Genomic DNA, 26,311 nt, shown 5'->3' with positions numbered 1-26,311 from the left:
GCTTTGTACAAAGTTTGATGTTTGAACCCTGAAAATGGTAGATTTGGCTTGCAAATACGAATTTTGCAATTATCAAAACTAACACTAACCAAAACAAAGTTATATTGAAATTTAATAGGCTGTTCAAAGTTGGTAATGTTCATTAGAGGGGGAAATGGAGGAATGTGTGCTTTTAAAAGAGAAAACTTCCGAGGAGGAACACTTGCAAAAAATTAGTCTTGCTGTCAAGTGGTTGTCAGAAACCGAGGTGAGGGTATAGGGCAAATAGTGCCACCTTCTGGCAATGTGATGAAAAACATGTGTGTGATCTGAGGTGGCAGGTACGTGTGATACACTGATGGTGTGTGTCGGTGATGTATGAGGGAATATGAAGGATTAGTTACATATTCTGGGGGAGCAAAATCCTTTTGAGGCATTGGGTCTAAAGAATCCAGAGATGGGAAAATTGGATTGAATCCCCTACAATTATTTCCAAAATGTGTAAATAAAATGTCCATAGGTGCCTACCTGCTTGCCAGCTTTGCTTCTTGTCTTTTGACATCTCAAACCCTTTACTTTTAACTCTTCTGCCAAGGATTTTGGCCTCATGACACACAAAGCTACTGGGAAGAACTGTGTTTTAATCATGTTTAATTGTTCAGTTCTGGTCTCTGGATGAAAAAGAATTAATCTCTTCCCAAGGTGGTAGATACCCCTGAGGTCTGTCTGGTTAATAGCCTGGTCAGTCCCACAGTTATTATGAATCTGTTTTACAGTTGCTCTGGAAGACTTGGCTCCTGCCTTCTGGTTGATATGTCTATACCACAGGCAGGAATCTCATCAAGGGTCTCACCTGCCTTGTGTTTTGTTTTTCAGGTGGTACCAGAGAGATTGGGTCTGCTCTCACAAGGATGTGTATGAGGCATAGAAGTATAGAGTCCAAACTCCGGCAGTTCTCAAGGTGAGTGGCTCTGTACCTGGCCCGGAGCTCGAGGTTTTTGTTTTGTTTGCTACTGGGGACACCTAAAGCTGTTCACCAGCGTTGGCTTTCCAGATGATCTCTGACCATGTCACTGAGAACAGCAGTTTTTTTCTCCCCCCCAGGACAGTAAGTGTTATCAACATGCAGGATTTCACTGCATGTTCTGGGGACCAGGCTTGTCACTTCAAATCTCTCTAAATGCTACAAATTCCTGCTATCGGTTCCTGTTGCTCGGTGCTGAGCAGGTGCCTGTTGATGTGACCGACCTGTCTTTGTTTCAGGACTTTAAGCTTTGTCACTAAGTTTTAAAGCAGCAGCAAGTGTTGTGCTGCTTCCTCAGCTTACTGGAGAGCCCAAATAGCTTGCGACCGAGAGAGAAACTTTCAGCAAACCAGTATGGAAAAGGCAAATTCTCTCATCCCCTTTTTGCAGTTAAAGTTAGACTGGTGGTACTAGTAGACCAAGAGGTAATGGCAGAGAATTAACTCATGTGTAAGTGTTGTAGTTTAAACCAGCAGGCAGCTAAAAACCACACAGCCATTTGCTTGTGTCCATACCCCCACCATGGAATGGAGCAGAGAATCAGAAAAAAGATGGAACTTGTGGGTTGAGGTAAAGACAATTTAATAGGACAGAAAAGGAAGGGCAAATAATAATAGTGATAAAAGGATATACAAAACAAATGATCAACAGTGCAGTTGTTCACCACGCACTGACTGATGCCCAGCCAGTTCCCGAGCAGTGGCTGTGCCCCCCTGGCCAACTCCCCCCAGTTTTTTGTTCAGCGTGACATCATATGGTGTGGAATATCCCTTTGGTCAGTTGGGGCCAGCTGTCCCAGCTGTGCCCCCTCCCAGGTCCTTGTGCACCCCCAGCCTCCTCGCTGGCAGGGCAGTACGAGAAGCTGAAAAGTCCTTGACTTTGCATAAGCACTGCTCAGCAACAACTAAAACATCAGTGTGTTATCAACATTATTCTCATCCTAAATCCAAAACACAGCACTATACCAGCTACTGGGGAGAACATTTACTCTCTCCCAGCCAAAACCAGGACAGTGAGCTGCAGTATACATAAACAACCTTCTTCTGTAGTAAGTAGTAGCTTGCTTGTGTGCCTTGTTTAACCAGTCTTAAAAGTTATACTTGACCTGAGGTGAACCACCATTTGCCTGATGGCCTGGTATGTTTTTTCTCCTTTTAAAATAAAGGTATTTGTGAAATTGGCTGTGAGGAGACAACTTGAGTCTCTAGTTACCCCAGAGTTAGCTATTTAAATGATGTGATCCCAATCTCATTAATTAGTGGAGCATTACTAGTGCTGTATCATGGACTCCACTGGTGAGAGGTGAGGCACGTTGGTGGGCAGGATGTTGTTCGCTTGTACAACTGCTCTGTCTTCTTGTGCATATACATATGTTATTTAAGTTTATAATCTTCATGGCTGCATGAACCTTTCAGGTCTCTGGAGTATCCATTTAAGCTGCTCTTTGTGTGACAGATGAGTAGGATCTAACTGTTTACATTGGCCCTGTTTCAGGTCGCTCCTCTGGTTTGCGCTCTGTTCCTCACTGTCCTGAACTTCTGCGCAGTACTTCTGGTTATCTTGCGATGTGGATTTTGTTTTTTGATCCAGTCCTTTCTTTTGCTTTCTCCAGTGTAAACATTTTTATGTTCTGATATTTACATTGTGACACTGGTAGCTGTTGCAGCAAAAAGTAAAAATACTCCAATATTGACCTTGGCTCTCTATATAAGAATAGGGGCATCTGCAGGATTTGATTGCTCTTTGTGTTTTTTCAACAAAATTAGTGCTTTAATTGACTGTCTGATAAACCCACTTCAAGAACAGATGGAAGAGTGGAAGAAAGTGGCCAATCAACTGGATAAAGACCATGCAAAAGGTAGTTACAGAGGAAGAATTCTTTAATAGGAGTAAGATTGTAATATCAGCTTTTCTTCCTCTTTTCATGTTTCTACTGGGGAACTGAATGACATGCTTAAATATGTATAGCAACTTTTCTCTTCTAAAACATGCCTCTCCCAAAGTGCCTAACAAATTTTTAACCCTTGCATACACATTTTGAAGGTTTAGTTTGCAGGACCCCAAGGGATGGGTTGTTTTTCTAGACTGGTAAGCAGTGACTAATTTTAACTCTGTTAGCCCACTCTCACGGTATGATCTCCGGTAGTGCTGAGGACTGGGGATGCTGCATCTGGCCCTGCAAAGCCCCTGGGGTGTAGTTAAAAGCTAACTGCAAGATCATGTTATGTCTCAGACGTAGCATCCTCCAGAGAATGCACAGCCCTATAAAACATTCAGCATCATTATTTTTTTTTCTGATGTGGTACAGAAATGTGCACCTGGGGAACAGGAAAACTGTGTCATTGGACACGGGATGCTCAGAGCCACAGTGCTGATGATGGCTTCAGAGGCTTTCCTGGGGCAATGAGCAGGAGGCAGCAAAGTCTTGCACAGCAAGAGCATGTTGGTAGATGCATTTGGCTTTGCAAAACTTGTATTGGGATGATGGCCCTCCAGCATGGGTTCACCTCTGACACTTGAAAATTGAAGACTTTTGCTATGTCTGAAAGAAGCAGCATCACCATAATTTATTTTGGGGAGGGCGAGAACTGATGGGAAGGAATGTGCTTGGCCTCCAAAAGAATATTTGCTTTTTTGCCCCACTATTGCTGTGGTCAAATAGAAGCAGCTGAATCAGCAGCTCTTGAAAAAATTTCCACCTTGTGCTTCAGAGAGTGTTAAGCAGGTAGTGAGCAGGAGGGAGGAATCACCTGGGTTCCTGCAGGTAGGGTGGCCCTGGCCAAAGTGACAGTGAGATATCGGGTTTAATCGGTACACTTGGGTGTTGGGGGTGCAGTTCACCCCAGTACAGTTCCTGTGCCCGCCAACAGCCTGCTTCTGTTTTTCCAAGTATAGAAGAGTAATAACATTGACCTCCTTTGTTAAAGCGTATGTATATATGTATATACATGCATACATGCCTTTTATCTTTTCTTTTTTTTTTTTCAAGTATCAGTTTTCATATCTGGTACCTTCATTGTGCCTGGACTAGAGGTGGAATATTTTGTTCTGGGATTTTAATACTCCCAGGAACATTAAAATGAGGACAACTGCAGTGTGCTCCACTTCATCAGAAAGAGCTGGCAATGTGACCCTTCCTTGGGCAAAGTTTTAGCACCCTCTCCCTCAGCCTGACTCTCATGCTGGAGAGGGATCACAGGATATTCTCTGCCTTGCCATTTCTGGATACTTGTTTTTGAACACAGATGTTTCGAGAAACCTGTCATCTCTGTTTTCCATTCCTGAGAGTGGATGAGTCTCTGAAATGAAAAGCACTCTAATTTTGTACTGTGTTCTCAGTTGTTATTTCTGTAAAGGCTTTGTTTATTTGGGAAAGATTTTGGTATGTGAATGTGATCACACCCTAAAATGTTATGTTAAGCCAAATGTATAGGCACTACAAAATGGCAAGTTCTAAGGCGCTTTGATTAATAGTAGCTGTCCTCTTAAAATTTGTAGTCTAATGTCTTTAAACATAGCCTTTTCTGTGAAAAACATTAATTTTGACATCAAGTATGTTGATAATAGAGACTGTGTGTTTTTTAGAATACAAAAAAGCCCGCCAAGAGATAAAAAAGAAATCGTCTGACACACTGAAGCTACAGAAGAAAGCGAAGAAAGGTAACTTGCTTCATACTTGTACTGTTAAAAACCTCTTGTGCTGTGCTTATTGACAAAGATTGAACAGCGATAGGACTTTCTATTGTAATGATTGGGTCCCCTGTAATGTATTCCTGGTATGTACTTGAACACCAGGGTACAATTACTATGTGTCATTTAAATCACATTCTGAAGCCGCTGTCTAATGTTCTCATACAAAAGCCTTAAAACTGTTTGTACTAAGTCAATCATGTTTTAAAATAGAGCTTTTGTCACTAACTTATTCATGTTAGGAACGTTGACACTATAACATGACTTGTGCAGATACCTGTAAAATTTTCTAGAATCTTTTGGAATAATATACAAAAGCCATTATGTAAATGTTCTGTAACTATTAACATTTCGCACTGTTCTCCCTTTCTACCACCTTTCTTTTTTTTTTTTTTTTTTAACAGCCTATAATGTCCTAAACCTTACATTATTCCTCAGAGTGTGAGAAGGTGGCATGGGTTGTTGTCAGGGGGAGGGCACTTGGCAACCATAGAAAACTAAAGATGAGTAAGAAAAGAAAGGGAGTTCTCCACAAAAGCAATCTGTCTTTTTTAGCAGCTGAATCTCATGCTCCTGTTGTTCTCCCACAACCATCTTGTCACAGGAGTTTCATCATTGTGTTAATGGAAACGTGCATCACTGATAGCTGCAGCATTGCCATCACTTTACTTGGCCAAGTGCAAACCCCACCAAGCTTTGGAAAAATTATACGGTGCTTGTACAGAAGCAGACTTTCGGGTTCCCTTTCTTGGCACTGGGCTCTTCCCAGCTGGGTAGGAAACGTTCTTTGAGCAGCTCTCAGCCTGCAGGTTGCAACTTGTGCTTCCCCTCCTGCCTAAAAACTGTAAGCCCAGGGACAAGCAAAATAAATGCTGGGGCGGGGAGCTTCTTGAACTTCTTAAATTCTGTGTTAGCCAGAACAGGTGAGCTGTCTCTTAACTGTCCTTCCTAATAGGTGAGTCAACAATTATGCTGGTAGAAAGCCACATGACTGGAAAACTGCTCCTGAATTTTAGCTGACTTTACATGAGGGAGGGAGAGATGGAAACCAGCAAGGGGGAGCTTAGCTCAGCAAGCTCTGTCTGTCTGTCTGTGGAAAGGTTTAGTGTTTTACATGAAAAGGGTCATTTTTAGAGGAACATGGTTTTTTGTGATAAGATTTTGGTTTTGGGTGATGCATAAACGTTTCTCATTTTGTGTGACCAATTGTCTGATTTCAGACCAACAGCTTTAGAAAGTCATGATATTCCCTCTGTGTCTTTTCCTTTCTTCCCCCCTTTTCTGGTCTTGTTGCTTCTTGTCCCCGTGTGATACAAAGAACCCCTCAATGCATGGTATGTGAGAGCTGAGAAAAGCATGTCCATGATCTGGGAAGAAGGAACCATTTTTTGAACCTGTTTCTATGAATTGACAGCTATCTGGCTCCATCTCCCTCTTATCCTGCTTCTGAATATTGAATAAATCAATCTGCAATCTTGGAGGAGGAGACAACATTTTCTGTAAGGTGGGAAGAGGAAAGAGAAGCACTTAAAGCCTTCTGGAAAAAGAATCCCACTGTTGTCATACTGCAGATGCCACCGTAGGTGTCTGTCAGCTGTGGTTGAAGCAAGTGGACTTTCTCCTTGGATTTTCTGGGTTCTTATGTCCTTCCCCAAATGTGTGCCATGTCTGATGACAAGGGTCAGCACACTGGTGTCATGTCCTCCTTCAGGATTAAACATCTTTAGCCGGGGAGTGGAACAGGCCCCATTCTGCTACCATTTTTATAGCATCCATGCTATCATTGAAGACCTTCCCCCGCGCCCCCCCCCCCCCCCCCGAAAAATGTCATTGCCTTGATTAATTTTGCTGTTTTGACATGCTTTTGGAGTTGTCTGTGAACCCTGCTCTATTTTTGTGCTGTATCCCTCAGAACTGCTGTCACACACATGGTGTTTGGGTCCAGAGCACAAACTCAATGCAGCTGAGGTGGGGTTAAAGCTGGTCACAGAGGGACACGTATGGGGAAGGTGGAAGCAATGAAGGCTTGCAGGTAGCCAGGACAGGGGAAAGAAGGAGCTGCAGTAATTTTGAGGAGCTGAGAGTTGTTCTCACGGACCCTGGGAAGGAGAGATGCAGTGAGGTCCTGAGGCTCATACAGATGTGAGAATGAATGCCCAAAGCTGCTGGCCCTGTGGGTTCCCAGCACAAGTGTGTGAGAGGTAGGAGGAAGTTCACCCTGTCACCTTGCAAGTTATGTAAAGTGCTAAATATAGAAGAAGAAACAGTAGCAGGTGCTTTTTCCCCCTCTTTGCCTTTTTGATCCCTACCTTGAAGGAATAAAGCATTTGTCTGAGTGCCATGCCAGATGTTGTTCTGAAAACCTTTTGTATGTACCCACCTTGACAGTTCTGTTCAATATGCTACGTGGTGAAGTCACTGAGGGTTAACCCTCAAAAATCAAGAAGGGTTTTATTGATAAAATGATAAAGCTGCAGAAGTGAGTCTGCTTTAGGTCACAAATGAGGTTTGAACTACAGGCAGGGAAACTCTTGGGTGAAACTGTCCCGGCAGGCATGTGGCCGAGTGCATGAATGTCCTACTGTGTCTTCAGCTCTCCTGTTTCTCAGATTTACTTTTTTTGTTCTGTCCTTCGACAAGCAGGACCTGTCCCTTTGATTTTTCTGTGAAGTTACTGACTCACCTATGGGAACTCTAAAACAACCAATTCATTTCCTTCCTAGCACTTGTGAGAATATTTTTGAATTAACCTTATGATCATCTGTGGGCAAGTGAGATGTTTGCTGAATTCTGGATTTGCTTAAATATTATGCATGCTACTGAAAACATCTTCAAGCTTTTTCTGCTGCGACTGGATGGGAAAGTGGTTTTCTTCTGCTTTGGGCAGCTTTAGATCTAGGAACTCAAATATAACCCTCTACTCTTCTCATTTGTGTCATGGCAGTGGTGTCCTCTCTCCCTGCCATATCAGGCTGCAGAGGCTCCCCCTCCTAGCCGACAGCTGCAGCATGTGTAGCAGCAGTACCTTGCTCCCTGCCTGCATCCCAAGGACGTTTGGGAGAAGGGGCTGTGGGCTGCATGGCTTGTCCTGGCAGGAGTGCTACAGGTTGGGCACCCCACCTTAGCACTGAGGGGCTGACTGTGTTGGGGTTTGCCTGTTCCCTGGCTTGTGCATGGTCTGTTTGTTCTGGTTCCATGTGGCCAAGTTGAAAGTTCAGGCCAGGCATTTAAGATCACTTGTTAGAAATCATGTTTGCAGAATAGGTGTATTAATTGCAATAAAGGTGTTTCCAAAGCTTGAAGCGATGGGGAAAACACGAAGCTTTCCAAACAAAACAAAAAGGCGTTAGGGGTCATTTTTGGAAGTTTGCTAGAGTATATCTGGTAAAATGACAAGTATGTGTGTAAATGAAGGTCTTGCATTTCAAAAGACTTTACAGGTATAATTTTCATTCTTCTTGTTTTCTTTGACTATAAAAAAAACATAAAAATCTGTATGAAGCCTAAATATATGTAGTCTAAATAGGATCCTGGCGCATCTCGCAGATCCATGCAGTCCCTGGGGGCGTCATGATGGTCTTCAAGGTGCACCCTTTTCCTTACGCCCTTGTTCCCAAGGGAAACAGGCCCGTAGGGCACGTTACCCACCCCAGCATTGAAACTTAGCTCTTGTCTGAACAGATGAAGCACCATAGTGCATGGAACTGCATACATCTTCTAAATTTCTCTTTGTTTTGAGACAAACATTGGACATCAGAAGTCAGCCCAGCTAACCTGAGTCAGCAGAATAATTATGCATATATTTAAAACAAATTCCATGTTTAGGTTTCTGCTGAGTCAAGGCCTCATAAGTGGATCCGTAGCTGCTAGAAACTGTTGATGCTATATTGAATTCAGAGGAGAGGCAGCAGCTGTGGCTCTGCATGTAATTATTTTGGAAGGTTAACTAAATGCATGATTCTTAGTTTAAAAAAAAGCATCAAGTGACTAACTTAAAACAATCTGAATGTATGTGTAAAATCTGGAGTGCATGTTGGCTTTATTTTCTGTATTTTAGCTTGGCTATTAATGATTAATTAGACAGGTTTCCCTTCTGCCTATAACTTGACTGGTAGGTTTCATTTTCAGGTTCTTCATGTGACACTGTGTGTGAGCTTTGAGGAAAATGTTTAAATCGAAGCAGATTTTTGGAAAGGAGTTATATGTAATGCTCCCAATAATATAAAAAGTGTTAATGTGAAAACTGAGTTTTATCTCTAAGCTACCCATAGAAGTTTCTGCAGAGTGCCCTTAACATTCAGTCCAGTATTTCATCTTGTATCCCATCAACGTTGAGTATCCAAACTCACAACCTCTGTTTTTCAGTACGCAGCAGTGTTGGAAAGTATTCTTACTTTAATGAAGTTGAGAGAGTAGAACATGATTATTAATTTACTGTAATACTGCCAAAAGTGCTTTTTATTCCTCTCCTTCTGGTTAGCAAAGATGACCTGTTTGTGTTTTAGAGCCTTTGCAGCTGTTCTGGTGTTACACTATGGTCTTTGAAACGGTAATACTGTTACACTCCTCTCAGGGACGATTGTGCAAACCCCATGACGCTGAAAACTGAAAAACATGAAGCTCTTCAGTGTAGCTGTAACCCAGGAACATCTCAGTTGTTAAAGCAAATGGTGACCTTCTCATTAAAGTACTTTGCACTTTTTCTATATGTGGCGCTTGCCCTGTCTGCAGTGGCAGGCTGGGGAGGGAGGGCCCCTGGCCAGACCCTTTCTCCTCTAGGAGATAGCCATATTCCTCTAAATTCATCAAGTGTGGCATGACGACTGAAATGAGAGCCAGGACTCACTGTGGAGTCAGTATGTTAAAGCTCAGAAGGATGGAAGCTAAAGAGCAAATTGTCCTTATCTGTTGCAGGGAAAAAATCCTGTGTGGATGAGGCCATGGTGCCTGTGGGGTTTTTTGGGTTTTGGCTTTTTTTTTCTCCCCCTCCCCCCAAGCTTATTATGTAAGCTCCACTTTACAAAAATTCAATGAAGACATGTTGCAAAATCAGTGACTGGTGATATTTCTTTGATTTATTTTCATTTATTGAGTTTTGAATGCCTCTTGATAGTTCCCCCCTTTTTGACAGCAAGCCAGGTTTATTGCAAAACTTTATATATAAAGATTTTTAATTAAAATACACATATCATGGTTAATCTTTTTGATGTTCTTCCACATTGCATCAGCAATTAGTTTTTCATTTAATTAACAATCTATTAATGTAATTGCAGCAGAGAACATCAAAAAGCGCTGTGGTTACTAACACAGCACCCGCCTAGAGTTTTGTAAGTTCCTGAGTTCCCTCTTCCCTGTGAGGGGATGAGCTTTGTGCCACCTCATCAGCCTGACCAGAGTTTGACAGATGTCTCTGTTGTGTACTCTCATTGAAGCACGGGTTAACATATTCTCACCTAGGAACTTGCAAGCTGCACAGAGTTCCTAAACTGGTTTAAATCTCTTAAAATAAAATCATATGGTAAATAAACAGGAGTTTAATTTGCAACAGCTTATCAGGAAGCAAAGCTAATGCATTTGTCTGTATCAGCAACGGAAGAAGTCAAAATAGTCTGGTCCAAACTGCTCGCTCTCTTGTCTTGGCGCTGATGATAATGTCTAAACTCTAGGAATGCTGGAATACCAGTTTGACTTTTTTTATTTTCCTTTCTGTGTCAATTTTGTGTCCTGCAATTTCTCACCATGCGCACCTGCCTGACAGCTGAGGCTCTCGGTAAGTCTGTGCCATGCTGTAACCCTGGTGGCTGGTTTATTGTAGCCCTTGCTGTGGCCTCTTTATGGTGTCTGGTCTCCACTAACTGCCTAGACTTTAATTTCTAATGAAACTAAAATATCGCCTAATCTTAATGAACAAACGATCTTTTGATTTCTTTTCTTTTGGCATCTAATTGGAACACTGTAAAAGAAGAAAATCAGTATTGTAGATAAACCTCTGGTTTATTTTAGAAAGGGATTAACATGGACTTATAAATCATGTCACAGTTGGGAGAGAAGTTAAATGGAATAGACACGTCATTAAGGTGATGTTCGAATAATTTGACTATCTTATTATTAATGTGACTTTTAAAGTCTAGAGCTTAAAGTCCTTAGTGTTGTTCTTTGTAAACCTGTGATCCAAGTCCCCCTTTTTTCTGAAAATCGCATGCACCTTTCTTAACTAATAGATAAGAAATCACTATATTTAACTTCATGCTGGGGAAGGGGTGGAAATCAGCATCACAATTTTCTCCTCTTCTGCTGCCTGATCATGTCTCACGTCTGTTTAAACTGGAGCGCTGTTTCAGTTGTATTGCAAATTTGAAGTAGCTGCCTTGAGATCTTCTTGTGAATGAAACACGGTGTTTCTGAATTTGAGAGAAATAATCAGATCTCCACTTGTAGGTGTAATGATGTAGGTGTTGCCCTTTGAGAAGCCTGAATTGATTAGATCAGGAGACTCAAATGAGGCGCCTCAGCTGGGCTCCTGGAGCTGGGCACTGGGGCGCTTCCTGCTTGTCCCCTTTTTTGAAACCACACTTCATGTTTTTCCTAGTTTGTAATTCAATCTGGAAGTTTCCTTTGGTGACTTGGCACTTTTCTTTTAAGGCGCAGCTAAGCACTTTTGAACATTGGCAGATGATTCAGATCTCCAGTAGCCACCAGGAAGACCAAGATTTGGTTGCTGAAGGGGTCTGAAGTTAACCCCAGCAATGAGGTTTTCCACCTTTCCATAAACGGCGGCAGAATTCTTCTGTTCTCAGCCTAGATCCATATTAGTTTATTTGTTGGCTTTCTGTGCAGGACTTAGAGCAGTTATTCATCCTGACAACTGGTATGGTCTTCTAAAGAAGGTGATTTGGGAATTAATGACTTGAAGGTGGTTTGGTTTATACAGGTAGAGGTGTACTCAGCATTGTCTCACACAGTAAATTCTGCCACTCTGTGAAGTGTCCAATATTGAATATTGAAGTTCGGTGCAGACACCTAAAATAGTGCAAGGGAGCACTCTTTAAGTGAGAATGTGGAAAGTAATAATTTCACCAATATTTGCTGCATTACTTTGTCAGTAACAGCATTAACTTTAGCAGTCAGACTTGCACTGAGAGCATTTAAAAATCATTGTTCTCCTTTGCTGTTGCTGACAGCTTTGCTAGTTTGTTGTCTTACAAAATATAGCATGAAATTGGGTTGAAAAAGTAGATTTACCTTTTCTCCCTAAGAAGTTTCCTTTACTAAAGTTCTTTTCAAACAATGGTTATTTAAGATGCTACATGGGGCTTTCAGTCAGGTTTCACACAGAACTCTGTAAAACTGAGGTTTTAATGCACGTTGGTCCCTTAGAACTCTTGCACGTCATGGTAATGATGTGAAGCACCTGCTGTGAAGGTAACATATTAAGACTATCCTTGGAGTAGCAGTGGATTCATGTTAATATTGACAAGAAGCAGTTCAGCTCTCTACAGTCATTAGCTGTTACTTGCCTGTGTCAAGCCGCAAGTCCCAGAGCTGTTGGAGCATGGTTGCTGTTGAAGAAGTCAGTCCACAACTTCGGGCCTTGCATTTCAGCTCCTTTCTGCAACACCAAAGCTCCACTTTGAGAAAGGCTGTATTTTAATTTCTCCTCAGTTTTCAGATTGTTGACTCATTCTTCCAAGTGCAACTGGATGTGGTGTGCAGAGCCATTCCTACATCACGTTGATGTCTGGCTGGTTGCAGAGCAGAGACCTGTGACTACATTTGATGCTTTTGACCATTGCTAATGCTGATTGCTTTGGTGGGTCATTCAAACCTGTCTGCAGCTGGGGCAGGAGTGTCCTTCTGGGTGCATTTTTACAGCTGCTCCATGATGAGACTGTTTTGGAACTACTTTCTGTCACTACGATAGTTGTGTTGGTTTGGAAATATTTCTGAACAGGTAACGTAAAGGCCAGAGAATGTGGCCTGGAGAGAATAATCGGTTGTGGATGTTTCTTATGAAAGTGTGCCTCATGTCCACAGCAAAAATAGTGCAATCAGTTGTCAGGGATGCCATAGGCAAGTGACCTTCCTCTCATAATTCAAAGGGGAAAAGAACTGCATTGCTTTCCAGTGGTCGATGTTCCCTTCTGAGATAAGTAGTGATTCAAACTTGCAGAGACCCAAGGTGGGTGAGGAGCTGAGGTGATCAGTAGTTGGACCTCACATCCTTGGTGTCTTCTCGGTGTAGGGGTGCTGTTGAGGGGCTATGCTCTGCTCTGCTTAGCAAAGGAAACTGGTTAAATAGGGCAGAGATCTCATCCCTCAAATTCCCGAGCTGTCTGAGTGCCATGGGAAGCAGCTGGCGATTCAGGGAGTGGGAAGAGTTATGCCTGATTTCAAAAGACTTGCTAGATTGATGTCTGCATTATGGAGCTTTCAAAGGATGTTAATAAAGCTTTCCTGCTCCTAAAAGATGAGTTGCAAGGAGACGTCAGGAGAGAGCTGTATTCATGCCATGTAAACATCTGACTTCAGAGCCTCATCTACATGATTCACCTAAGCTTGTTTCCTGCTCTGAATTATACCCCAGGCAGCTTGCATGTTTTCACTGATGACATAGGTGCCCAAGAGCCATAGCACAAAGATACGTCTGCAAAAGTAGCGGTGAGGAGTTGGTGTGTCTGTTAATGTCCTGACTCACTTAAAGGAATAAAATGGAAACTTTGCAGAGGTACGGAGGATGTTGGAAAGCGCCGTGGTTTTACATGCACTTTTGCCAAAGGGTTAAAATCCATGGCTTGAACATTACCCTGATAACTGTGTTGAACTGAGTGAGTTACACAGGTGTAAATGAGGTTTATTTTTGCCCCATGTTTTGGTTGCTCTGTTGCTGTGCTCCGAGGCATGCTGCTCTATGAGGTTCATGTAAATTACCAAAAATCAGTACAATTGAACCCACTTTATCAATGGACTCCGGTTGCTTTCTAAATGTGTGTCTTCTCAATGTGTAGGCGCATGCATTGAACAAGGATTTACTGTGTTAAAAGCATGATCATATGGTGGAGCAGCTGAACATTTAGAGCAGTTTTCCAGAGCTGAACTAATGAGTGTGTGATTTAGTTCACAACTAATATATTTTGCATTTGGTACATCCATGCTAGTGAGCCACTATCTAGGTTTGAACAATGTGAGATTGTTTCACCTGTTGTAATTTCCAGGCAGCTCTCAAAATAAGGGGTCTGAGCAATAATGCAAGTCTCAGTTTCAGGAATTTGAAAGAACAGCTCCAGAGAAGTATAAAATGTTTAACTGCTGCATCTGACAGCAAAGGAGAGTATGGGGAAGAGATATATGGATGGAAATGTACAGGATGGTCTTCAAACAGAAGGGCCCAGTTTGTCTCCTCATGATGACACACGAGAAGCGCAGGACCTTCAGGGAGTTATCCAAAGCTTTTCCATAACTTGTTTCTGGCAGATGCTAATTTTGAGAGCAAGCATGTGACTGCAACTTCAGAGTCAGTTATTTTTGAAGTTATTTACTTCCAAAACAGTTTTATGACCACATTGCACTGGTCAGTCTGATCTAGAGGATCAGCCACTGGGTGTTCCTCCTGGCAGTTTGGTACCCAGGTGGCCTTGGCAGTGGCTGTGCTGGTGTTGTACTGCACGTGATTCTTCTAGGATCCATCGCAGAGCTCTGCTTGTGGGTATCTGTGCGGTTTTATCTAGACTATGTCTGACTCTGTACAGAGCAGATTTGGATATATCCAGTCTGTAATGCTGCTAAGCCACCATGATTCTCTCTGCTTCCATTGCTCTCTTTCCTGTGGTTCTGGCTGTGTATTAGTGCAGGGGAGTTGATGACTTCACCTTGCTCTGGAGTGTTAAATAAATACATACAATAATAAGGCAAAGGTTTTCCTTTGTAACTCTGACCTTGATTCATCTGCATTGTGTAGTATACACATCAAGAGGCTTTTTCCTTCCTCTTGTCGTAGCTTTAAATCCTCCATGCGGAAAGGTTATTGTCCGTAAAAATTGATTTTGGGTAGGTGCTTGTAACTCACTCACCATTTTTCAATGTTATATTCCTGGTATTCAGCAACAGTGGCATGAATATGTACCTGGATACTTAATTTGCATGTGGTGGTGTTTCTGGGAAATTTGAGACAAATTTACGTAACTGAGGCTCTTTAGAATATTTAAGGAGTGTAAGCTGCATGAGCACACCTTGCAACTGCAACATTGTTGACTCAGCAATACTGTGGCTAAGAGGCAGCTCTTCGTTCCTAGAGGAGTAGATTTTTGGCATGATGCAGAGTAAGCAGTTGGTGTGGAATAAGACACTCAACTGTCACAGAAAGTTTTGGTATTATGAGTTGACTCTAATTAACACAATGAAGCTTTTTGATTGCAAAACAATTGATTTTTTTTAATTTCCATAGACAAATACTGGACATTAATATGTATTTGATGTGTTGACAGTGTGGTTTTTTTTCTTTTGGACTTTGGAATGAAGAAAACTGTTTTAGCAGTTGCTTGTGTAGTATACTTGAATCCAGTGATCCAACAATCAGTAACATGTTCCTAATACCATCTTATATAGGAGATTCATTCAGTCCTTTAATGATTCTACAAAGTTGTCATTAGGACCTTGCTAAGCACAGAAGTATGAAGGAAGAGGAGTATACCTGGAGTTAGTGATTAATATCCTCCCAATTAGTAAGATATTGATTTTCAGCAAGGACAATGGGAAGGATTTATACAGCTGACACTTTGAGAAAGTCCTTACGTAAAATGCTGTCTTTGGCTCATCGAAACCTTTTGAATTGAGATGGATTTCTATTCTGTCCAAAGGAAAAAAATGTTATGAAGTGGTTGGTTTAATTGGGAAGAAAAACCTTACTAATTTGAATTAAGGCAAAATGCTGGTTGAAGACTTGACTTGCAAAAGCACAATCTGGCAGCAGTGCTGGCTGAAAATAAGGTCATCCTCTATGGAGATCCACAGTTTTGACAAAATGTATTCTTGATTGTTTCCTGCATACAGGACGGGGTGACATTCAGCCCCAGTTGGATAGTGCTTTACAAGATGTCAATGATAAGTACCTGCTGCTTGAAGAAACCGAGAAGCAAGCTGTCAGAAAAGCTCTGATCGAGGAGCGCGGTCGATTCTGTACCTTCATCTCGATGCTGCGGCCTGTGATAGTAAGAGCTCTTCGTTTCGAGTCGGTACAATTCACAAATTGGATAAGTGGCCAAAAATCTCTAAAAAGAGTACTTTGTTATGTCTCAGGAATGACTCTCTAGAGCCATAGAAACTGGCCAAAATTGAACCTGCATCTCTGCCTAGGAAGTGGTGAGAGCTGCGCTCTTTTCTTGTAAGCATTTGGAGTAATTCAATGACTGAAGACACTGAATGCTTTCAAGATGACTAATAGGAAAACAATGGGCACAAAAACTTAAGTGGGCTTGAATTCTCTATGCGTACTGACCTGATATCTTGCTAATGCAGTTTTTTCCACTGCTTTTTTTCTTACTATCACATTTTAATATATATCTTCCTTACTCCTACTCCAGTGCTAGGACTGATAAATGTTTCAAGACCTCCCATGTGTATATAATGACATTATCTGACAGATTGCAGGCTGCTTCCATGCAGTTTTCTGGCAGCTCTTTTCCTCCTACATGACAGCTTTTCCAGTTCATTGAAAAGGTTTAAGTATATTTTCATAATCTCAGGTTGTCTGAAGCCCAGCGATGAATCGTTTGTGGCTTTGTGCAAGCATGATGCATTTCTGAAGAGTCTCCAGTGTACTGGGAAAATGTTCCCAGTGTTTGTTTACAAAGAGCATCAGTCTCAACAGAAAACTATGGTTAGAGAAGTAGGGAGGTGATGGCTGAGCAGGAGGATGTGAATTGCAGGCTCTGAGGACCTGGATGAAATTACCATGGCAGCTAAGGGATTGCTATGGTAACTTAGGTGCAGGAATTGTCTGAGTTAGCTGTTGCTGTAGCTTGAGCCAGAATGAATCATAGCTGTATTAATGCTCTGTACCTGTATGTTGCCTTTATCTCAAAGTTCCCAAAAAAACTAGCAAAAAGTACAAGTTTAACACCTATTTAGGTTCAAGGTTAAGATCCTTAGGGCACATAGAAGAGTTAAGTCTTCTCCAAATGCAGCAAAAATGACACACTTTTTCTGAAGATGTTACAAAAAGAAGGCTGAGACTTATTGATGAGAGAAAGCATTTCTGGGCCTCAGAACTTAGCAATCTTAAAGTAGTTATGAAACTCTACATTAATATTTCCAACTCTCTTTCATAAGTAGAGATTGCCTAACAGGCAAAGAAAAAGCAGCTCTGCTGGGCATTGCCACAGTCATCAGCAAAAAGAAAAAGCTCATGTATTGTGTTGTGGGTCTGATTTTTAAAACCAAGGCTGTGATTAGCCTTGCTCTTTTGTCCTTTCAGGAGGAAGAAATATCAATGCTGGGAGAAATAACCCATTTACAAACCATATCAGATGACCTAAAAAGTCTCACCATGGATCCACACAAATTACCATCTTCAAGTGAACAGGTTAGCTCTTGTTACCTGGAAAACATTTTTGTTTGTAGCTTGTACTGGTTTTCCTTTTGTGTTATGAGGAATATTGGCTACTAGCATTTAGTGGCTTACTCTTGCGTTGTAGATGCTTCACTGCAGCAAGGTCATTTTTAACATAAGGTATTTTTAAAAATTGATTTTGAAGACCAGCTGAGTGCTACTAAAGTATTTGGTGAGACCATTGTGAAGTGGTAGCAGTAGCACTTTGAAATATATGAAGATGCTCAATTTCTGCTGAGAGTACATGAGGAATGCTTGTCATCTCCTCGCCCTACATTTGAGCATCCCTGTCTTCATGTGGTCACAAGATTGCTGGGATTAGATAGCGTGATGGAGTCTAACAATTGAATGCTGTCCTTAAAATGCATAGGAAAATGTGTATCATTAAATTACTCCAAATAGGAACTTTTCTCCAACTCTGCTGTGTGAACTCAGTTTTCTTTTCATACCTTAATTACCTTATCCTTGACCTAGAAGTATAAAGGAGGGGAGCTCTGCTGTGGTTCAATATCGGATCTTCAGTTAGTTTTTTAAAATGCAACAGTTTTTAAACTCTAAGGCTGTAATATATCTTAAGGAAAAACAAAACAAAACAGCTTACAGCATGCATAAAATACATCTCCAGTTTACTTTTTAAATATTTTTCCATTCAAATCTGAAGTTCCCTTCTGTGATAGCATCCCTAGTGTTGAAGTATGGTAGTTCCTGGAAAACCAAGGATGAAGCTGACTCTCCTGTGTAATATAAACAGTGTAATTCCGGAAGAGAATGAGACTGGGTCAATTGACACTGAAAGTTTGTAGTGGTGACTAATGTTGTATGACAAGCAGATGCTTTTTGTTAGTAAGGAAAAAAAAAATTTCCACATCCTTGATGTTATTATTTTTCATCAGGTAATTTTAGATTTGAAAGGTTCTGATTACAGCTGGTCTTATCAGACTCCTCCATCCTCTCCCAGTACTACCATGTCCCGAAAATCTAGTGTTTGCAGGTAAGTAGACTGGTAATATTCAATTTTAACCTGTTTGGGGGTTAAAGGGAGGCAAGTTCAGACTGTGGTATGGATTTGTATTTATTCTTAAATCTTAAATAACAATGCTTAATGAAATCAATCCCTCATGGTCTTTCTCCATTTAAGTATGTGACCGGGAATATTAAAAAGGATGGGCATGACTGAACAACTTTTAAACTCAAGACAACTTGAAGATGCTTTTGATTCAGTTCTCTTGAATCCATGTCAGATCAAAGAGCAGACTGTACTGATCTAAGCTCTGAGATTGTTCGTTCATAATTTCCTTTTCTGTTTTTCATGTGGTGACTTTTTAGATTATTCTAAGTAGCTGTTACTAATCAGTAAGTTAAACTGTTTGGAAAGGAAAAACAACCTTGGCAATTGCCCTATCAGTCTGGTAGATGGAAATGCTTTTTTGATACAAGTTTTTTTGACTGTTCAATGCTGTCTAATGCTGTCCTGAAATATGTTGAAACACTGGACTCTGTCTATGCTTTCTCCGCAAAAACTGTTTTCTCTCATAAAACAGTTTATTAGCATGTTACCCCCATACCCTGTTGTCTACATTTACTCTTTCCTTTTACTGAAAAGGAAGATATCCTGTTGTGTATTCTGCTCAACACCTTTCTAGCTGCTCTCGAATGATTACCTTTTCGTTTGCTTTATGAATAATGTACTACAGGTTCCCTGTGTGTGAGCAAAGTTACCTATAGCATGTCAGAGCAAGTGAACATGACTTCTATGTACCTACTTGCCTCTGCATGCAGATATATATAAAAAAAACTTCAGTACTTTTATATATATAGATATGTATGAAAACATGCATACTTAGAGCAATGAGCACAGGCATAAAGATGCAATATCCTGAAGCTGTAAAAGAAAATGGCAAAAAAAAAAAAAAAATCCATCATCTGTTCCTAATCAACCTCATCTTCTTGTGTGGTAAAACCTGTACGGCAACAGACTGTTTTGTATGGGTAAAATAAGGCAGAGCTCCCCTTCCCCTGCTCCAAGCTGACTTGTGTGCTACATGGAATTTGTGAGCAGGAGGCGCAGCCCTCACCCATGTATCCTTTGGAGCCTTCCCTTCAGATAGTCAGTGGGCTGCTGCCAGCAAAGGTAGGAAGCTGCCTTCAGATTGATGCATCCTGCTAGTCCTGCTCAGCCACCCCAGCAGGAAACTTCAAAGGCTCCCACATTGCGGCTGGCTTGTCGTTGCTGTCATTCATGGATACTGGAGATTAAAAATCAATCTCTCTGAAAAAATAAAATATTTTGTAATGGATATTAACTGGGGGGATTTAATTCTCTTATCATCTTTCTTACTATCTAAAGCTACATACCCAGAGGCTTGACTGCCCTCAATATGCCAATGCGTGCTTTTTTTCATGTAGAAAGCCTCCATGTGAGTGGGACTTGTCCCAGGTACTCTGAAGCGTGGGGGTTCGGCGATGCTTTCAAAAGTCTCACATATTATTATCCTGCTGACTGGCTACAATGGCATGCCTGGAGGCAGACTGTTAGATGAACTGTGGTGGGTTTGGACCCGCTGCTAGAGATCCCATTGAAAATCTGGGCCATGGTACAAGAGCAACAAGATGTATGTCAGGAATAGGAGAGAGCTGTCAGCAGACATTTTTTGTGCAAGTGCTGTGCAAATGCTAGAGAGGGCATGTAGTGATCCCTGTGCTCCTAACCTGACTTTGAACTCTGAGTGGTCACAGAAATGATCATTTGAGTGAAATTCAAGGTAAAATGCCATTTTCTCTCTGGCCGCAAGGGATACTGCAGCTGCTTACGGTTCTTTACTGATATATATGTGCATATATATATATTTTAAAATTTAATTTGTCAACATTTTTTCTTTTCTGGTTTATGCTGCCTGTTGCTGGAGACATGTGGAATGTTAATTGTACTGTATATGGGTCTCTCCCCCTGCCCTTGTGTCTTTTCCTCTCCCCTTTCCTTTCTTTGTTCCTTTTGTCTCTCACAGCAGTCTGAACAGCGTTAACAGTAGTGATTCCCGGTCCAGTGGCTCGCACTCGCACTCACCTAGTTCACACTATCGCTATCGCAGCTCCAATCTGCCTCAGCAGGCACCCATGAGGCTGTCCAGTGTGTCCTCCCATGATTCTGGATTCATGTCCCAGGATGCTTTCCAGTCCAAATCGCCATCCCCCATGCCACCAGAAGCACCTAACCAGGTACGTGCAAGCATGAGAACAAAAACCTGAGCGTGAGCTGGACTCTCTAACTTGGCTCACATTTCACAAAAAGGATCTGGTGTGGTTTTGGGGTACCTTGGAGCCAGGTTAAACACTGAGGGTAAGGTTTGTTTCACTGCACTTCATCCATCTAGAAGTTGGGCCTCTAGCCGGAGTGATTTATGCTGCTTTTGCAGTTAGCACTGAAAAAGGGATGAGTCGCTCTCAGGGGATTTGGTTTTCACTCTGGCCCTGGAGGGAGCCTAGATGCCTAACTTTCAGATATGTACAGACAAGAAAGACCAAGAAGTCCTGCCTTACAGGAGAGAATAATATTCACTTTACCCACTGAGGTTACCAGTTAGTATCCAGCACAGATTGCAAGTTGTTATTATCTGCTGGCTGTTTACTGTGTAATGGACAAACACTGGTGCCAGAACAGCCTTCTGACAGCTGTAGCGTTAATACTGGTGGCTTTAGCATCAGAGAGATGACTTTTATTCTTCCCCTGCAAAGGGCCTGGAATACTCCACATGCCATTAGCAGTAACATATGAAATTGGTTTTGCTGGTTTTTATGATATCCCTTTCTGTAGATAGATTCGCTCTTTTTGACTCTCAATTGAGCACCTTGCAGAAATGAGGTTTCTGCATGAAAATGAGAAGTATTTTTAATTCTTTATGGAACTCACAAGAAATTAGTATTTGTGTAGTCATATATGATAATGTCCTGAACCCAGTCTAACTAGGACGATTTCACTATGAATATAAGCAAAACTTTTCCAGCGCATTTTTTGGTCTGCAGAAGGAAGTTGCAGCTCTACTTGTTCATGGCATCGTTCCTATAAAAAGTAGCTGGCCACCTGCAGTCAGAGGGTTGCATGCCTCCATGGCAGTATCTTCCAGCACCTGAATTATTTTTTGGTTTTGGGGTTTTTTCAACAAATCACACGGCAACTACAATATTTTTTAAACAAGGCTGAACTGCCATGTCACATTATAAATCCCATAGTAAAACTTAGTTACAAACTGAAGTGGACCTAATACCCTGTTGTTGAGTATCACTCATTTTTAATACACCCTGAGGTCACTGGAGAAGGTTGTCCTATAGTTTAATAAATGTAGTTGCATTCCTTTTCCGTGTTGGAGAGTAGATGGTTTTGTAAGCAATGGTAACTTTAATCTTCCTAGTCAGCAAGCAGCCAACAATTTCCGTGTTAGCAGTTACCAAGTGTCACCTGCACACTTAAGCTACTCCTAGACCACCTTTGACAGCACACAGGCCCTTAATTTTTGCAGAACATTAGGAAGTGTCACCCTTAGTGAAATTTTTAGGGTATCATCTAAAACAATACTGGCTCATTTACACTTGGAACATGTTCTCAGGGGAAGCTCAACAGTTTTTTAATATATTTACCTCTTTCATTTTAATAGAAATGCTTTGGTTTCAAATGAATACATCTTCTACACTGTCCCCAGTCTGGACACATCAGCATTTTTTTAATAGATGACATCCTGAAGAACTTTGTGCACACTAATTAAATGAGTGTTTTGTTTAGATTGGCTATGGCTAACCTAAGTGAAATGCAAAAAAGTAAATGAGCAATAATAAAGTAAACTGGAATAGTAACAAGGTAAGGAAGTTGAAATTTAAGATACGTACATCAGTTATACATGCTAGCATCATCTGTGATTTTCATAGTATCCACTGCACCTGCATAAAAGGGCAGTAATCTACATGATGATGCTATGTTTGCAGATGAGGATGTAACTTCGCAATTGCCCTTAGCATGGAAAAAACACAACACCTCTCTTTGCAAGTTCCTCTGTTAAGCAGGGGAGAGAACTTAGGCTGGTATCAGCTGGCAGAACATCCATAAGATTGATGAGAGTCATGCTGTTTTACACCAGCTAAGTTCATATGCCTCCACTTCATTTAGAAGCTGCCCATAAAGTTGCAAACTGATCCAAGCATCACTTGAGCTATTCATGAGCTGTAGAAGGCTGCAGCAGTGTGGCGCTGACTTGACAAGTGTAGTGTGTTGGTATAACAACTAGGTATGTGCTCTGTATGTCTCTAGTTCTGTATACCTTTACGCAGAGGAAAAGGTAACAGATCATTGCCTGGCCGCTTCACCTTTGCTTAAGTGTCTTGCTTTGTATGTTCAGCACTAAGTAAAATGTGTGTGTTGTGCTGAAAGATAATTGTGATCATGAGCTTACCGAGAAGCTGTTCAATTTACAGCATTATTTCATGTTGCGTGTCTCTAACCAACTGACAGATCTCCGTTGTGGAATTGTGCTTTTGAGGCTTGGTGGTGGGTGGGGAGGAGCAGCAGTATGGGCTGCTGACTGTTTCTAAAACACTGATGTCATTGTTTCTAGTAGTGACACTGAGAAAGCAGAAAAGCAAGCTCTGGAATCAACAAAGGAAATGAAAAGCTATAGATATTGTGCAGGTGGACATTTTGCTGATGTTTGCTAGCTACATGCTGTGGCATCTACTGGCAGTAGTAGTTTTGAAGGCAACAAAGCCCATTTTCTTTTAATAATGGATTTAAAAAAAAAGGGAGACACAAGAAATCCCATGTTATGGGAATGAGACTATATGAGCCGTGTGAAGCTTTTATGCTTTTACCTACATTTTAGACAAGCAGGCGACACTGAAAATTAAACTGAGTTTAATCAAAAACACATATGGGGGAAGGGAGAATCTCAAACAGGGATTAAGTAGAGATTTAAACAAGATACAGACTATACCAGAGGAGAGATGACTGGCAAAATGAAGACTGCTTTTCAGTCTAGAGTTGTCGAGTAGTAAGTCTTTACAGCTACCACACTCTGCATAGAAGATAGGAAAAAGGGCAGTTATAAAACAAGGCTCTACCTTTACACTGGTTTAGTACGATCTCTTCTCTGCAGCGTTGCTGTTAACATCACTGGGAGTACAAGTGTTAGCCTGTATCAGATAACTGTACATGTGTCGTGGTTTAACCGCAGCCAGCAACTAAGCCCCACAGAGCGGCTCACTTGCTCTCCTCCAGTGGGATGGGGGAGAGAATTGGAGGGGTAAAAGTGAGAAAACTGGTGGGTTGAGATAAAGGCAGTTCAATAGATAAAGCAGAAGCGACGCATGCAAGCAAAGCAAAACAAGGAATTCGTTGGCCACTTCATATGGGCAGGCAGGTGTTCAGCCATCTCCAGGAAAGCAGGGCTCCATCATGCGCAGTGGTTACTTGAAAAGACAAACGTCATCACTCCGAATGTCCCCCATCTTTCTTCTTCCCCCAGCTTTATATACTGAGCATGATGTACTGTGGTGCGGAATATCCCTTGGGTCAGTTGGGGTCAGCTGTCCCAGCCATGTCCCCTCCCAACTCCTCGTGCACCCCCAGCCCACTCGCTGGTGGGGTGGGGTGAGAGGCAGAAAAGGCCTTGACTCTGTGTAAGCTCTGCTCAGCAGGAGCTAAAACATCCCTGTGTTATCAACACTGTTTCCAGCACAAATCCAAAACACAGCCCCATGCTAGCTACTATGAAGGACATCAACTCTATCCCAGCCAAAACTAGCGCAGCATGTGGAAAGATCACTGTAAACTGCTTTAATCTTAATTAAGCAGGTGCATTTGGATATAGCTGAACACCTGAAAAACATCACAGGTCTCTTTCTCGCGCAGAACAGTTTCTCTAAATGCCAGACTTGAGGTCAGCCCTGGCCAGTGTTGCTCATGGCATGTTCTGACACCATGTAAAGCCCTTCTGGCAGTGCTGCTGCTAGGAGCACAGAGCAGCTCTTGGATGAACATCCCACATGGCTGATGCCACTAAATGTACATGTTGCCTTATGTAGTAGACAAAGGCCTAAGAGTATCTGTGATGAAGGAGTATGGTAGTAGTACAATTATGTTCGATTTAGGGAGTTGATAATAGAAGGATCCACTGGACTTCGAGTGAACACACATGGGGGACGCGATTATACTGTTGGAATTTGGAGGCTGCTTATGACTTGGTGGACATGAAAGCAAGAGAAAGAAGCAAATGAAGGAAAAAAAAAACCTTCTGATGTGCTGTCAAACAGCAGAGGACTAAGACTTCTGCTATGAAATCACTCCCCTAAACAGTGAAGTAGAGGGAAACTAGATGTAAACTTGCTTCCACATGTACAAATTAACAAGCTGGAAAGATGCTGCGTTTGAGGAGACTGCATTGCTTGAAACAGCTTGAAGTTAGAATAGGGGAAATATATTGTTAAAACTGCTCCATTTTCCTTGTGAATTAAGAAATGCTTCTAAGTTAGACCTTAAAAAAACCCCAACAAACAACTGAAATTGATCTGTCAGTTATCACCAGGTGTTTTTCTCCTAAATTTCCTTTTCACATTAGGTTTCCTATAGGTTTGTGCCTGACTAGAAAAAAAGAGGTCAGTAGAGGTGTTCCTGGAAGTGAGACAAGTTGAGGAGGTGACCTTGAGTCACTAGACCAAGCTTTTTGAAACATAACTGAAGAGTCTTCCACTGACTGCAGAGGGACACTGGACCAAGCGCGTCTCTAGGATTTGGTCTCCTGGAAAAACCTTGCCCAGGAAGCCCTGTCTAATAGTTGAGGAAGGGAAGGGGTTAAGAAAGCAATACTATATTTGAATGGGAAACATAGGAAACAAAGGACGTAAGTAATCCAAGATAACTGCTGTCCTTTTATAGGTTAGTAGGACAACAGATAGAAGATATAATCATAAGTCCAATAGCCCAAAATACAGCCTTTTTCTCTATATCCTTGCTGGAATTCATACGTACCGTACCAAGCAGTGGGACAGGTATCTGAGAGACCAGATTCCAGGCTACATATGTATAACGTATGTTTGAGAAACTGGTTGTTACTGCAGAGAGCACAGTTTCAGCTTTCTTCTGTTACTGTTAACTTTAAGCTTTTTCTCAGAAGAGATGGTTTGAGAGTGCCGCAGAACCACCATTATCACAGCTGTGGGGAAAAAAAAATCTCCTGGTTTTAAAATAGCTAAAATGAAAGAACTAAATTTTAAAATGATTCAAACTAAACAATTGTTTTAAAAAGGAATTGACTAAAATAAGTTGAAAAAATCCCATAGTCAAATTTCTTACTCCACAGGATGTGGAGTAGAAATTGCTCTGCCTGGTGTTTGCCTGTACATGTGCTCCCAGGAGTGCATGTGCCAGTGGGTGTGCGTCTAGAACAAGCACTCAAAAGTTTGCGGACTTTTTGCCCAAGCAGTAGCTGCAGTTTCTGTTTTCAGCCCTTCATGTACTTTCTGCTGAGAAATGAAGGGTGGTCTGTGCTTCCCTCACCCATTCTGCAGTCCGATGTAGGCAGCCTTTGACCTGCTGCCACTTGCATTTTCTTTACTCTTTTCCTTGAGGAGTTCAATATTCTTCTGCCTCCCTCCCCATCGTTTTCTCACTGTTGTAATCCTTTTTCAGTAAGACCAGAAGCTCCACCTCTTGCATTTTCTTCAGCTACTGAGGTGTTTTCCCCATGGCATCTTGGTTCATCCTTTGTCTAGCTTTGCTTGCTGAAAATGGCCACGCTGAGTTAGTGGGAGAGTCCTTTCTTTCATTTTTTTTTTTTTCACCTTGGAGTCACTTTATTGCAAAAATACGTTGACCACTTCCAGTCTTTTTTCCCCCATACGCCAAGTAAGTTGAACAATTCTTTGTATTTTCAGAATTTGCATTTTTGGCCTTTTTCCATCTAGTTGCTACATGCAGCTGTGTTGCTAATAAACCTCATTTATGACCCATTTTACCATTGCTTGACATAATCTTG

At 41.6% G+C, this 26,311-nt stretch overlaps 1 protein-coding gene across 11 annotated transcripts in view; it reads left to right on the top strand.

The window, feature by feature from the left end:
• MTSS1 (MTSS I-BAR domain containing 1) overlaps positions 1-26,311 on the top strand; it is a 128,641-nt gene that overhangs the window by 91,575 nt on the left and 10,755 nt on the right. For 6 of the 11 annotated variants that reach the window (XM_075085774.1, XM_075085773.1, XM_075085769.1 and 3 more), the window contains 8 exons: positions 856-940; positions 2,770-2,861; positions 4,589-4,663; positions 10,452-10,463; positions 15,740-15,897; positions 17,163-17,270; positions 18,191-18,288; positions 20,303-20,513. In XM_075085774.1, the coding sequence (XP_074941875.1) occupies positions 856-940; positions 2,770-2,861; positions 4,589-4,663; positions 10,452-10,463; positions 15,740-15,897; positions 17,163-17,270; positions 18,191-18,288; positions 20,303-20,513 (839 nt within the window). The remainder of the gene's footprint in view (positions 1-855; positions 941-2,769; positions 2,862-4,588; positions 4,664-10,451; positions 10,464-15,739; positions 15,898-17,162; positions 17,271-18,190; positions 18,289-20,302; positions 20,514-26,311) is intronic. The other 5 variants (XM_075085776.1, XM_075085775.1, XM_075085771.1 and 2 more) reach the window with 1 other exon arrangement.

Source organism: Phalacrocorax aristotelis, chromosome 2 (assembly GCF_949628215.1).
Source record: "Phalacrocorax aristotelis chromosome 2, bGulAri2.1, whole genome shotgun sequence".
NCBI classification, from domain to species: Eukaryota; Metazoa; Chordata; class Aves; order Suliformes; family Phalacrocoracidae; genus Phalacrocorax; species Phalacrocorax aristotelis.
The sequence above is the reverse complement of the archived record's forward strand: the minus strand, read 5'-3'. Positions and strand labels throughout refer to the sequence as shown.